General features: G+C 55.1%; 1 protein-coding gene across 1 annotated transcript; it reads left to right on the forward strand.

The window, feature by feature from the left end:
• Window positions 1-458: 458 nt before the first annotated feature.
• On the forward strand, window positions 459-8,139 carry LOC135404984 (zinc finger protein 239-like). Its single transcript, XM_064639708.1, has 3 exons — window positions 459-552; window positions 5,558-5,980; window positions 7,550-8,139. Exons 1-3 carry the CDS (start codon window positions 459-461, stop codon window positions 8,137-8,139), a joined length of 1,107 nt encoding a protein of 368 aa, XP_064495778.1.
• Window positions 8,140-14,214: the final 6,075 nt, after the last annotated feature.

Raw genomic sequence — 14,214 nt, forward strand, 5'->3', positions numbered from 1 at the left:
GCATGGCAGGTCCGGCTGCGCGGGCAGGCGGCCCCAGAAATACCAACTGGGCACAACAGGACAGGGCGAGGGGGCAGAGGGTGCTGGGGGGGGAAATCTCCTTCCTCCGACCTGGCAGGGAGAGGAGGAGGGAGAACCTGGTGCCGAGTAAAGGGGAGAGGAGGAGGGATGAGGCTGGAGCTGCGGAAGGCGCTGGGGGCGGCCGGGGGGCAGCCGGGACTTGGCTTTCCACATCTCTGCGGGGAAAGGAAGCCAGTCCCTGGTTTCTGGGGCTGTCCCCCCTCGCAGTTTGTTGCGTTTAACACCAAAGTGCAGCAAAGCCCCGCCCCAGGGCACAGCCGGTCCCGGGACAGCCCCGGCGGGCGGGCGGAGGGAGCGGCCGCGCCCTGATTGGCTGCGGCGGGGTCAGGAAAGGCGTTGCGCGCGCAGAGGGCCGTGGTGGCTGCCGGGAAACCAAGATGGCGCTGGGCCCGTGCATGCATTGTAAGCTGGCGGGGCCTGCGAGAGAGCGGGGCTCTGGGGATCCCTTCGGGGGCTGCGGGGAGCGCGGCTGTGGGTGGAAAGGCTGGAGGGCTCGGGAGGGTTTAGCCGAGGGGTTCGGGGGTTCCCGAGGAGCAGAGCGCGGGGCCTGGAAGCCGCGGGGGGGGGCAGGGTCTGATCGAGCGCCCTGTCTGCACTGCGCAGGCGCGCCGGCGTTACCCGCCGGCATTACCCGCGACCCGCCAATACCCCTCCCACCACAGCGCCCCCTGCCGGCCCGGCGGACCGACCCCAGGGAAAGGGGATCCCAATGCCCCCCCCCCCGAGCCCCAGAGACCCCCAACACGCAGCACACAGAGACCCCACAAGCAGAGGGGCCGGGGGGGGTCCCCTAAAGCCCAGCAGTGGGGTTCAGGGGATCTCCCAGCCCCCAGGGGAAGGAGTCCTGGGGGTGCCCCCCAAAGTATGGGGGGGGAAATGTACCACATCCGGGTAAGGGGATCCCAGTGCCCCCAGTATCGCCCAGTGACCTCCCAGTGCCCCCCAGTATGGCCCAGTGATCCTGCAGTGAGCACCCACTAACCCCCAGTATGGCCCAGTAACCTTCTAGTCTCTCCCCATGTCCTGATAATCCCCCAGAAACTCCCCAGTCCCTCCCCGTGCCCTCCCAGCATCCCTCAGTAATCCTCCAGTCCCTCCCAGTGCCCCCTGGTTCCCCGCAGTGTGTCCCAGTATCCCCTAATAATCACCCAGGGCCCTGCAAAGCCTCCCAACTGTCCCCAACGTTTTCCCAGATGCCCTTGGCCTTTCTGTGAGGGGGGGGGTGGGTCGTCTTTGTAGTCAGAGAGTCCAGGGGGGGCTCCTGGGGTGAGATGGAGGCTTGGGGACATCAGGGATGGGGTTTTGGGACAGTGAGGAGGGGCTTGGGGCCAGTGGAATTAGGGGTGTCAAGGAGGGAATACTGGCAATGGGGAGGCCCTGGGGACACTGGAGACACCAGGGTTGTCTTGGAGTGTCAGGGGGAGAATTAGGGACACCAGGAGGGTCTTCAGGACACCGGGGAGGTCTCAGGACTCAGCTGCTCATGGTGCAGCCCCTCCTCTCTCCCCCAGGCCTCATTAACCCCTCAAATATCCCCTACCTCCCATTTTCCCTTTAATCCCCTCCCCACACAGATCCTTTTGACCCCCCAATGCCCCTAAGACCTCTTTTAACTTCCCTAAATGCACCTAAAGCCCCCCTAAACCCCCAAATCCCCATCCCACCCCTCCATATCCCCCCAAATCTCCCACAGCCCCCCTATCAAATCCCTTCCAACCCCCCCCCCCCAAAGAGGGATCACTCGGCACCCTGGGACAGGAGCACAGTGGACTGTATTGGGGGCACTGGACTGTACTGGGAGGGCACTGGGGGGGGCTGAGGTGTCCCATGACAACGTGGCCCAGCTCCAGGAGAGATCTGGGGAGCAGTGAGGAGGTACTGGTCTGTCCTGGTCTGTACTGGTCTGTTCTGGTCTGTCCTGGTTTGTACCCCCAATCCCCAAAGCCCCTCCCCAGCTCCCCCAGGACCCTCCCGCACCCCAAAGCCCCCCAGGCCCCTGACTTGGTCCTGCTGCCCCTTGAGCATCTGCAGCTGCTGCAGCACCAGGCATTTCATCAGCAAATGTGCAGGTGACCCCAAGCTGGGGGTGTGTTGATGTGCTGGAAGGCAGGAGGGCTCTGCAGAGGGACCTGGCCAAGCTGGATCCATGGGCTGATTGCAAGGGGATGAGGTTCCAGCAGGCCAAGGGCCGGGTCCTGCCCTTTGGCCACAAGAAGCCCCGTCAGCCCCCCGGGCTGGGGCCAGAGTGTCTGGAGAGCAGGCAGGCAGAAAGGGAGCTGGGAGTGGGGATGGACAGGAAGCTGAAGAGGAGGCAGAGTGTGGCCAGGTGGCCAAGAGGGCCAATGGCTGGTGTCCTGTGTGAGGAAGAGTGTGTCAGCAGGAGCAGGGAAGTGATTGTTGGGCTGGACTGAGCGCTGGTGAGGCCACCCCTGGAGTGCTGTGTCCAGCTCTGGGCCCCTGAGTTGAGGAAGGCCCTGGAGGGGCTGGAGCAGGTGCAGAGAAGAGCAGCGAGGCTGGGGAAGGGAGTGGAGCCCAAGTGGTGTGAGGAGAGGCTGAGGGAGCTGGGGGTGTTGAGGCTGGAGAAGAGGAGGCTCAGGGGAGACCTCCTGACTGTCTGCAAGTCCCTGCCAGGAGGTTGGAGCCAGGTGGGGGTGGGGCTGTTCTGCCAGGAAGCAGCAGTAGGACAAGAGGGCTGGGTCTTGAGCTGTGCCAGGGGAGGTTTAGGTTGGATATTAGGAAGCAATTTTTTGGTGAGAGAGTAATCAGGCCTTGGAATGGTCTGGGCAGGGAGGGGGTGGAGTCAGCGTCCCTGGAGGTGTTGAAGGTGAGAGTGGATGTGGCCTCAGTGCCATGGTCTGGGAAGCACAGCAGGGTTGGATCAAGGGTTGGACTTGATGATCTCGGAGGTGTTTTCCAACCCAGCTGATTCTGTGATTCTGTGATTGCCATTCCTATGGCAGCACATGCTTGAGGCTCTATCCCCAGGGTGATAGAGATGTCTGTCCATATCTATCTCCAAGGTTAGTCTGTAAATGTGTGGTGATAGAAAAGCAGGCTAAGTTGTGGGCTGGTTGTAGAAGGAGAAAGAAGCCCAGAGGCCAGTGCAAGCAGGCAGCCCTCAGCTTGCACCTGATGTCCCCTCCCTGCAGGTTCCTGTCCTTGAGCCCAGGCCCTGAGGTGAGGCTGAGAAGTGGCTTGGAGGTGAGCCCAGAGCTGTCCCTGAGGTGAGGCTGAGAATAAGTGCAAGGCAGAGGTGCTGCTGAGGAAGGAGAGCCCCGTGGTGGGGAAGGGACAAAGCTGTGAGTGCCCATCCCCAAGAAGGTGCTGTGTCCATCCCCTGTGTGCCAGGTGAGCTGGGGCTTTGCTGCAGAGCTGCGGGCGCTGATTTGAGCGTCTCCAAGTGCTGAGATGGTGGGCACCCAGGAACACAAACTGTGCCTGGCCACGGAGCCTGCAAGGAGGAGCAGAGACAGCCCTGGCAGTGTGGGGGACCAGGTTGTCCCTGTGCCTTCCCCTGCAGGCCCTGTCTGTCCCTGCTGGGCCCCTGTCCATCCCCATCAGGTCCCTGCCCGTCCCCCCCGGGCTGAGCTCCCCCCAGGAAGTGCCGTGGAGCTGAAGCTGCTGCCATCCCCCCCCTGCAGCCGCTGCCCCAGCCAAGGGAGCAGCAAAGGCAGGGCCAGGAGCAGAGGCAGCAGCAGGGGAGCCCTGGGGGACCGGGAAGGTCTTGTGTGGGTCAGGAAAGAGGCACTGGGCACGAGGCCGGGGCTGTGCTGAGCAGGCCCAGCCCTCACATCCCCCCAGCCAACGCCGGCTGCCCGGGGGGCTTGGGAGGGACCCCCAGCCCGTGTGCCCCACACTGAGCTGGCAGAGAGAGAGCCAAGGGACAGGGCCACGGGCAGGGCCACGGGTGAGGGACAGGCAGGGCCATTGCAGGGCCACGGTGAGGGCACAGCCTGTGGCAGCAGAGCTGCCCAGGGCCGGGGGCAGCTGGGGGTGTTGGTACCAGGCAGTGCTGGGGCCGGACAGAGCACGAGGCCTCTTGCAGACCCCTGGAGCAGCCTCCCACTTGCCAGCCCCACCCTGGTGGGGTGACACTTTATCCTCCCTACAGGACACTTCCCCCGAACTCTTTAGAGGGCATTTTGTGTCTCTTCCTGGTTGCTGATTCCTTCTGGGGGCCTGAGGGAGCCTCTGCAATCCCATCCATGGCCACAATCTCCTCTCCAGAGGAGAGGAGACTGACTGCAGACTTTGCAGAGAAATTTGTATCCCTAAGTGCTGATCTATCTTTGGGACCCAAGGGATCCTCTGCCATTCCATCCATGCAGCAGGAGTCACCCTCCTGCCTTTGACTCCCTGCAGAGGAACAAGTGCCATCTCTCTGTTTGGGAGAAGCCAGATGCTGCCCCTGGGCCATCAGAAGTGGTGCTGAAGCCTCTTTCAGCCCAGCCCTGGGTGCAGTTTTCTCATCCCCTCACCGAGTGCCCGCTCCCCCAGTCGGCACTGACCAACCACGGTGTTTGGCACACGTGGTTTGGTGGTTTGGAGAAACAGCCCCGAACTAGTAGGGGGCCAGAGAACCTCGAGGAAAAGCCCTGGAGAGTTTTAAGTTACACTACAGTAATACAGCTTTTGATTAACATATAGCAACTCAATCAAGTCCCCATGAAATGACCTCACTTCCCTCATCCTCCCAATTAAACACCTTTTTCTGAGCTGAATCTTCATATTTTGGAGTATTTTTTGGCTGAATCTTAACTTTTTGCAGTTTAGGGGGAGGGGTTCATCCTTCTATTTCTGAGGGGTTTTTTGCCTGAATCTCGGTGGTTTGGGTTTTTCTGGGTTGAATCTTGGTGTTTTGGAGGTTTTTATGATCACAGGATGCCCGGTGAGTTCTAGAGATGGACTTGGGCAGGAGGAACCCCCAAGCCAATGCGCTCAGCCCTTGTTTTCCCCCCATCAGGATTTGTCCTTCCCAAAGCTTGGGCAGATGGAGGAGGAGGCTGCGAGGAAGAGGAAGATGCCTTGGGCCCCCCAGGCAGGTGAGGAGGAAGTCAGTGTCCCTTTGGGCGGGTGTTGTGCTGGCTCTGTCAGCCGAGCATGGCCCCGGCTGCAGGACAACCCCGCTGGCGCCGCCGTCCTGCCGGGGCCGGAGTTGGGGGGATGTCCTTGGCCTTCCCTGTGGGCCGGAGGCAAATCCCCTCCCTGTCCTTCTTGCTTCCTGCCCCAGGCCCCGAGCTGAGGACGGAGAGCCCGGAGGACAAATCCCCCCGTGAGACCCTGGTGGGAGAGGCCGTTTTGAAGGGCTCCACGGTGCAGGAAGGCAGCGGGGAGTAAAAGGGCTGGAGATCCCCCCGCAGGAGGGGCTCCAAAGCCAGCCCAGGGTGCTCTGAGGAGGAAAGAGCCAGCCTGTGCCAGGAAGGCGGCCAGAGCTTGAGGCGGAGCTCTGAGCTGGTGGTCCCTGAGCAGCCTCCCAGCAGAGAAAAGCCCTTCAGATGCTTGGAATGTGGAAAGAGCTTCAGGCAGAGCTGTGACCTCCTCAAGCACCAGCACATCCACACTGGGGAACGACCCTACTCATGTGGGGAATGTGGGAAGAGCTTCAGGGACAGCTCCACCCTCCGCACCCACCAACGCATCCACACTGGAGAACGGCCCTACAAGTGTGGGGAGTGTGGGAAGAGGTGTCGGACCAGCTCAGATCTCGTCGTGCACCAGCGGACGCACACGGATGAGAGGCCCTTCTGCTGCACCGACTGTGGGAAGGGCTTCAAGCAGAACTCCCACCTTGTCACCCATCGGCGCATCCACACCGGGGAGAGGCCCTACAAGTGTGGGGAGTGTGGGAAGAGCTTTAGCCACAGCTCCCACCTGATCCAGCACAAGCACATCCACACAGAAGAACAGCTCGAAGAAGGGGTGGGAAAGGGGGGTAGGGGGAGGAGGGAGGGAGGGAGAGTGGGAGTGGATGTGCAGTGGGGGTGCCTTATTGTCCCCATACCTTGTTCCCTGGAGAGCGGGGGAGGCTGGAGAGAGGGGGGAGCTTAGAGAGCCCTGAGAGCCTGGAGAGGGGGGAGCTCGGGCCCCCTGTGCTGAGCCAGCGGTCGGGGCCGTGCTGTTGGTGCCAAACTGCCCCTGGTCAGGCTGAACCCAGAGCCCGCCCACGTGTCAGGGAGCCTAATCCGCTCCCTGCTCTCATTGCCCTGGGGCAGCCTCTGGTGTCCCCCCACCTGTGGGGCTGTTTGGTTGCCCTGGGCACAGCCGGCCCTTGTGTGGGTCCCCCCCCATGGTGGGGGTTGGTGTTGCTGGGTCAGGCCCCGCCGGCTCCATTGTCAGCCCGGTGCCGGCGGGGGGGACACAGCGGGTTTGGGGCCCCCTGGGAGTGCCGGGGGTGGGTGTGGAGCCCGGGAGCTGCGGAGTGTGGAGGGCAGAGCTGGGGGACCCCTGGCAGCCTGGAGGGGGGAGCACGGAGAGGGAGGAGCCCCAGGACCCCTGGGAGCCTGAAATGGGGGACACGGAGAAGGGGAAGCCTGGACAGTGGGGACCCCTGGGATCCCTGGGACAACGAAGTGGAGAACCTGGAGAGGAGGAATGTCTGGGAACGTGCACCCAAAGGCGAGAGTCAGAGGAGAAGGGACCCTTGGGACCCCCAACACCACAGAGGAGTCAGAGGGTCAGTCAGGGGTGACCCTCTGAACCCCAGAGGGAAGAGAACAGAGATGGGGAACTTCTGGGAGAATTTTTTTGGGCTGCATGTTCATAGTTTGGAGTATTTTTTGGTTTAACTGTAACTTTTTGCAGTTTGGGGGGGCGAGTGTCTTCTTGCTATTTCTGGGGTTTTTTTTGCCTGAATCTTGGTATTTTGGAGGGTTTTATGGACACAAGACGCCCAGTGAGTTCTAGGAGGAACCCCCAAGCCAACGCGCTCAGCCCTTGTTTTCCCCCCCATCAGGATTTGTCCTTCCCAGAGGTTGGGCGGATGGAGGAGGAGGCTGCGAGGAAGAGGAAGATGCCTTGGGCCCCCCAGGCAGGTGAGGAGGAAGTCAGTGTCCCTTTGGGCGGGTGTTGTGCTGGCTCTGTCAGCCGAGCATGGCCCCGGCTGCAGGACAACCCCGCTGGCGCCGCCGTCCTGCCGGGGCCGGAGTTGGGGGGATGTCCTTGGCCTTCCCTGTGGGCCGGAGGCAAATCCCCTCCCTGTCCTTCTTGCTTCCTGCCCCAGGCCCCGAGCTGAGGACGGAGAGCCCGGAGGACAAATCCCCCCGTGAGACCCTGGTGGGAGAGGCCGTTTTGAAGGGCTCCACAGCGCAGGAAGGCAGCGGGGAGGAAAAGGGCCGGAGATCCCCCCGCAGGAGGGGCTCCAAAGCCATCCCAGGGTGCTCTGAGGAGGAAAGAGCCAGCCTGTGCCAGGAAGGCAGCTGGAGCTTGAGCCAGAGCTCTGAGCTGGTGGTCCCTGAGCAGCCTCCCAGCAGAGAGAAGCCCTTCAGGTGCTTGGAATGTGGGAAGAGCTTCAGTCAGAGCTCTCACGTGCTCCGACACCAGGACATGCACACTGGGGCACGTCCCTACACGTGTGGAGAATGTGGGAAGAGCTTCAGCCAGAACTACCACCTCCGCACCCACCAGCGCATCCACAGCGGGGAACGGCCCTACAAGTGTGAGGAATGTGGGAAGAGCTTCAGCCGGAGCTTTCACCTTCGTTCCCACCAGCACATCCACACTGGAGAATGTCCTTACACGTGTAGGGAATGTGGGAAGAGCTTCAGTCACAGCTCCACCCTCCGCAAACACCATCGCATCCACACTGGGGAACGGCCCTACAAGTGCTTGGAATGTGGGAAGAGGTTTCCAACCAGGGGGAATCTCTACACGCATGAGCGGACGCACAGGGATGAGAGGCCCTTCTGCTGCACCAACTGCGGGAAACGGTTCAAGGAGAAATCCCATCTTGTCACCCACCGGCGCATCCACACCGGGGAGAGGCCCTACAAGTGTGGGGAGTGTGGGAAGAGATTCACCCAGATTGGTGTCTTAACCAAACACCAACGGACCCACCAGTAAGGGAAGCCCTACCAGTGCCCCGACTGCAGGAAGAGCTTCGGCCGCTGCTTCCACCCCTAATGAAGCCCCTGGTGTTGAGGCAACCCCTGGAGTCCAGTGACTGTCAGTCCATCCCTTTTGACCACAAAGGGCCAGTCCCCTTTAACAGAGGCACGTTCTTCCAACAGAACCCTTCTTGGGGGGTGTGTGGAGATTCCTGCCTTGGCTGGGGACCCCCCAAGGTCACTGCTGGAGGTTGAGAGCAGAGATCTCTTCACAAGCATTGGTCTGTGGGAGTCCCATCCATCTCCAATTAAGAATTATTGCTTTGTGCCAGCTTGAGTAGAATTGCTTCAACAATTGCTTTAGTGTAGAGCACTGTCCTATCTTATCCTGTACTCCTGGTAGTTTTAGTGTTTGTATTGTGCAGTAAATAATTCTGATGAAGATTTTTTGTCTGGTCATTTGGAACCCTAAATAAATCAATAGATTTGATTTGCCATCATTAAAACCTTGGGGACAAAAGTGGTTCACTTACACCTCTCTAATTTCTCTAAACTGAAACTGTTGTTTCAGTTGTCCCAAGGCTGAGATTGGATCCAGCAGCCTCCAGAACCCCAGAGTAAGTTGGGAGCTCAGGGGGGCCACCACCCATTGCCAACTCCCCTGTGCCCAAAGACCCCCATGGGGCCATCAGGCCTGCCAGACCACCTCCCCTTTTCCACCCTTCTCCCTGTTCCTCCCACTTTCCCATTGTCCCCTCAGTCTCCAATTTTCCACCTGAACAGTTTTGGGGGCCCAACCCCCACTTTTTGCCCCCTCTCCTGTGGGTGCTGAAGGAGAAAATGAGGCTGCACACACAGAGTTCCATTACGGGACTTGTCCGCCCATATTTCCGGCGTCCCCCTTTCATTGGGGTTCCTTTGGAAACAGCACCTGGGCTTTGTCTTTTAGTCCACTGGAATTCCCAGCATGGCCCAAAAGCAGTGCCCTGATCCCACACATTCCCCTCCCCTCATGTCCTGGCTGTGTTCAGCCACCAGACAAAAACACAGGCTACCATGCAGAGCATTCCAAGTGGTTTTCCACTTTGGCAAACAGCCCTCTCTGGATGGAAAACACCAGTCAAGGCCAAAACACTCCTTGTTGATCTGAATTAACTGAGAGCAGCAGCTCCTGCCTTAACTTTTTCCCATAAAAATTCTCAGGGTTTCTTTGCTTCCAGGAGGCCCCACATGTCACAATGGCCCCTGGATTCCATGAGCTTCCACAGTCTCCAAAGGTTCCTTTAGTTCCATGAGGCCCTGCAGTCCCCAAATGCCCTTTGGATTCTCGGAAATTTCCCACTGTCCCAGGGTCCCTTGTGCTTCAGATGGAGCTGCAGTGGGTCAGTGGCCCCTTGGTTCCGTGAGCTCTGCAGTGTTCCAGGAATCCTTGGGTTCCAGGAGAGCCTGCAGTTTCACAAGGAGCACTTGAATGCAGGAGGTTCTGCAGGGTCCCAATGGCCCCTGGATTCTGGGAGGTTCAGAAATATCTCAGGGCTCCCTTGGTTCCAGGAGGACACGCATGTCACCAGGAACCCTTGGTTGCAGGAGGTTCGACAGTGTCCCAGAATTCCTTTGATTTCATGTGGTCCTGCATTATCCCAGAATATGATGGATATCACATCTCCTCATAGGGGAGATATGATGTCACAGGAAGGATGTGATGTCACAAGGTAGGCATGCTGTCATAGGGGAGATGTGATGTCATATGGTGGCTGTGATGTCATAGGGGACATGTGATGTCACATGAAGGATGTGATGTCACGGGCAGGTGCGACGTGTCAGGTAGGGTGTGATGTCATATGATGGATGTGACGTCATAAGAGAGATGTGATGCCATATGGTTGTGATGTCATATGGGAGATGTGATGTCACAGGAGGGGGTGTGATGTCATATGCAAACTGTGATGTCACAAGAAAAATGTGATGTAACAGGGAGGATGTGATGTCACGGGGGGGCTGAGATGTCATGGGGACGATGTGATGTCACAGGGCATGCCATGATGTCAAAGGGAGGATATGATATCTCAGGAGATGTGTGATGTCATATGATGGATGTGACATCATAGGGAAGCCTTGATGACACAGGGATGATATGATGTCACAGGGCAGGATGTGACATCACAGGGATGATATGATATCACAGGAGAGATGTGATGTGACAAGAAAGATGTGGTGTCATAGGGGAGCTGTGATGTCATGTGGAGGTGTGATGTTATATGATGATTGTGAAGTCATAGGGGAAGATGTAATGTCACCGGAAGGGTGTGATGTCAGAGGGGAGGACCTGATGTCACAGGGAGGATGTGATGTCACAGGGATTATATGAGACCACATTAGAGATGTGACGTCATATGATGGAATGTGACATCATAAAGGAGTTTTTATGGCATGCGGAGGACGTGACGTCACAGGGATGATAGGAGATCATAGGAGAGGTGTGATGTCATATGATGGATGTGATGTCATAGAGGGGCCTTAATGTCGCAAAAAGAATGTGATGTCACAGGGAGGATGTGATGTCACAAGAAGGATGTGATGTCACAGGGAGGATGCGATGTCACAGGCAAGCATGGGATGTCACAGGGAGGTGGTGATGTCACGGGGATGATATAAGATACAGGAAGGATGTGATGTCACAGCAGAGCTGTGATGCCACAGGGACAATGTGATGTCACAGGGGAGGATGAGACGTCACAGGGATGATATGGTATCACAGGAGAGATGTGATGTCATATGATGGATGTGACATCATAGAGGAGCCTTGATATCACAACAAGGATGCGATGTCCTGGGGAGGATGTGATGTCACAGGGCAGATGTGATGTCACAGGGGAGGACATGATGTCATAGGGGGGATGTGGTGTCATGGGGAGGATGTGATGTCATAAGGTAGGTGTGATGTCACAGGAAGGATGTGACATCACTGAGAGCATGTGATGTCATAGAGGAGTGACACATCCCCCCCACCTTGCTCCAGCTTAAGCCCTGGAATTTGTTTCCCTTGGATTCAAGGTCAGGCTCTTTTATTTCCATGGATGTCGAGAGATGAGTTAAGGGGAGCTCAGACCTTTTGGTGAGGAAGGAGTTGTTTACTCTGGAGCATTTGAACTCAGCCTTTGTTCCTGCTTTCTTCCCACTCTTTCAGAGCAGTTCATTTCCCAGGGTGAAAGCTCTGATTCCCCAGCACAGTCAGGTTCTCCTGAGCTCAGGATCTTTCACTGGTCTCATTTTTCTCCGGTATTAATTCTGTGCCAAATTCTTGCTTCCTAGGTCAGTGAAATGTTAGAAGAGAGAGAATCTCACCTTGATCTTGGACAGAACACTTATAGACTTCTTTATTATGTTGAATTCTTCCTTTATAGTTCTGGATGACAGGACACCCACGTGGAAAGTCCCTTTTCTGGTTTCCAGGACTTAAAATAGATGTTTTTCTGATGTCAGTATTTATTGTAGTGTTATTTATTCAACTGTGAGGGTTGAATTGAGTGTTCCTTGCACCTTTAAGAAGTGCAACCCCTTTCATCTGTTGTTTTAAAAGCCATGCATTAGATGTCAGACGGCATAAAGACAGCACGTAGAGATAACCCTGATGTAAGTGATGGTTCCAGTCATCCCGTGTATGGATAAAAGATTTCCAAGGCTTTGTTCCAAGGCTGGGCGCACATGGACTGGGAGAACTTTGCCTGCCGGAGCCGCTCTCCCTGCACCGCCAGGAAGAGCAGGGACCGCATCGCCCCGGCCGCAGCGGCGCAGAGGCTGCTCGGGAGGTGACAGTGTGCTAGAGGGAGCTGCCCACTCGCTGTCCTCACTGCCTGCACAGCGCAGGGCTGGGGGGAATTGAGCCAGGCAGGAAAAGGGAATGGCGGCGATCCCACGGAGCTGAAATGAGACGGGAAGAATGTAAGAATGCAGTTTCTGAAGCATTTACTACAGTGACACTTTTTTTAAAATATATAAAGAAACAATAAATTGGGTGTTAAGTTGGACTTTTCTTGGTGTTTTTTTTTGGGGGGGAGGAGGGGATATACTTTGTCCCATCCAGTCCCCTCAAAGGAGCTTTCTTGTACCTTCTTACAGCTAATTTGAAGGATTAGTTTAGATAAACCTCTTACAGTAGATGCATTTCAGTGAAATCGGGGCACATGTTTTTTTGGCTCTGGTGCAAGATTCAAACTAATTTTTTTCTTCCTCTTTGGCTCAATTAAAAGCCATCTTAAAACACTCCCAGTATATTGTGTGAGTGCAGGGCTTGGGGCGTGTGGGATTGAATGGAGACAGAGAAAGAACTAACATTCAGAAACATATCTGCTTCTCTCTCTCAATTAACAAACCCCACAGTTTGACACATTAATAATATCCATAGCAATTGTGATTTGAATATATATTGTGACATGCATATGCACATGTGAGCATAAGGACATAGGAAATAGCTGTTGTAGTTACTACAGTTCTTGTGTTATGGGGGAGGGGAGAGAGGATTCGAGATAAAAATTGTCTGAACATTTTGAGAGTGCAGAGACATCTGTCTGACCATCACTAGGTATGCTTTAATTTTAAGGCAGAGCATGTTAAAGAGTGCAATAACTTAAAGCCAGCTGGAGTCTTGAAGTTTTGCACTTTCAGCAATAACAATGGCACTAATAATTACTAATATTTAATGAGCTAACATGCAATAAATGTATCTGCTCATTTTTACATACATGTCAGTTTAATAATTTTAAATGAATCAGTGCACTTGTAACAGGAAATCTTCCTCAACCTCTGATTAAAATGTGTCGTTGACAAAAGGATTATAGAGGGGACTTAATTTTACTGACTGTTTTAACAGTTGTCACAGCTGTTGGAAAAGGAAAGGCAGTTGAAACACTCCAAAAAAAGGGGGAGGGCAGAACGAGAGTAGTTTAATAAATGTAAACATGGTGTCTGAATGCCAAACATAAGAAATTGAGCAGATCTGTAACTCCAGAAAGCTGCTGTACACTATGTACATTTGCCTTTTGTGGCTCACTGTGTTTCATTCATTTGAACACTGAGCAGTTTCCCTGCTTTCGCCATTTAAAAATGTGCAGCAGCATTTAAATGTGGAACAGATTCAGCTGTTCATGTGCCTGGAGTTTCATCTTAGAATGCACCTGATAGAATACTCAGCTGACAGGAAATAAAGGTTGTGTAGAATGGCTGTAACATTTAAAAAGTGGACAGAGGTGTCACATCCTGTGAATGCTGCAGTGCAGTGATGGTTGGTGTACATATTTTATGTTTTTCTAACCGTTCTCATGTTGTGATGTGGGAATGGTGTGTGGAGTCCCCCTGCGAGTCTGTCTGGGTTATGTCTGTGTAGGGATGAACAGGAGTGTGTGTGTAGATTCCCATGCCTGTGTGTTTGTGTGTGTGCAGGGGGATTCTGTGCTGAACTCGTTGAGCTACGAGGTGCACAAAGGACCCCCTTGCTTTCTAAATTCCTTCTCAGAGAGGAGCCTGACTGTGGCTGGATCCAATCTCAGACTCAGATTTTGGTTTCAGTTGAAGGAATTACAGAGGTGTGATTCAATCACTTTGTCCTGCAGGTTTTAGGGATGGCAAATCAGAAATATTTCTATAAAATGAATGATTTATTATGACAAATGAACAGAAAATTTACCAGACAAGTGAACAGACTAAAGACCTTAAAGAGAGTTATTTACTTCAAATTATAAAAGCCAAAAATCTCTTAGCAGTATAGTGTAAGATAGGACAGGACAGTCTATCAAAGTCATTCTATTAAAGTAATTGGATCAAAGCCAGCAAAAAGAAACAATCCTGAAGCAGAGATTGAGGTAACTCATCCCACAATGACAGGGGGTAGTCCTCTCTCTTTTACTTAACCCTTGGGCAGTGACCATGAAGAGCTGTCCCTTCTTCATGGCAGAAGCTCCACACACTTCAAGAAGTCTGTGGAAGAATCTGCCCCATGACAGTTGGATGGGGCTTTTATAGTTATCAAGGGTTTGACTCCCAGACATATTTGCAGGCCAGGGAGCAGCTTATCTGTCAAATCCCGCTTCAGAAA

The sequence above is a fragment of the Pseudopipra pipra genome, chromosome W (assembly GCF_036250125.1).
Source record: "Pseudopipra pipra isolate bDixPip1 chromosome W, bDixPip1.hap1, whole genome shotgun sequence".
NCBI lineage: Eukaryota > Metazoa > Chordata > Aves > Passeriformes > Pipridae > Pseudopipra > Pseudopipra pipra.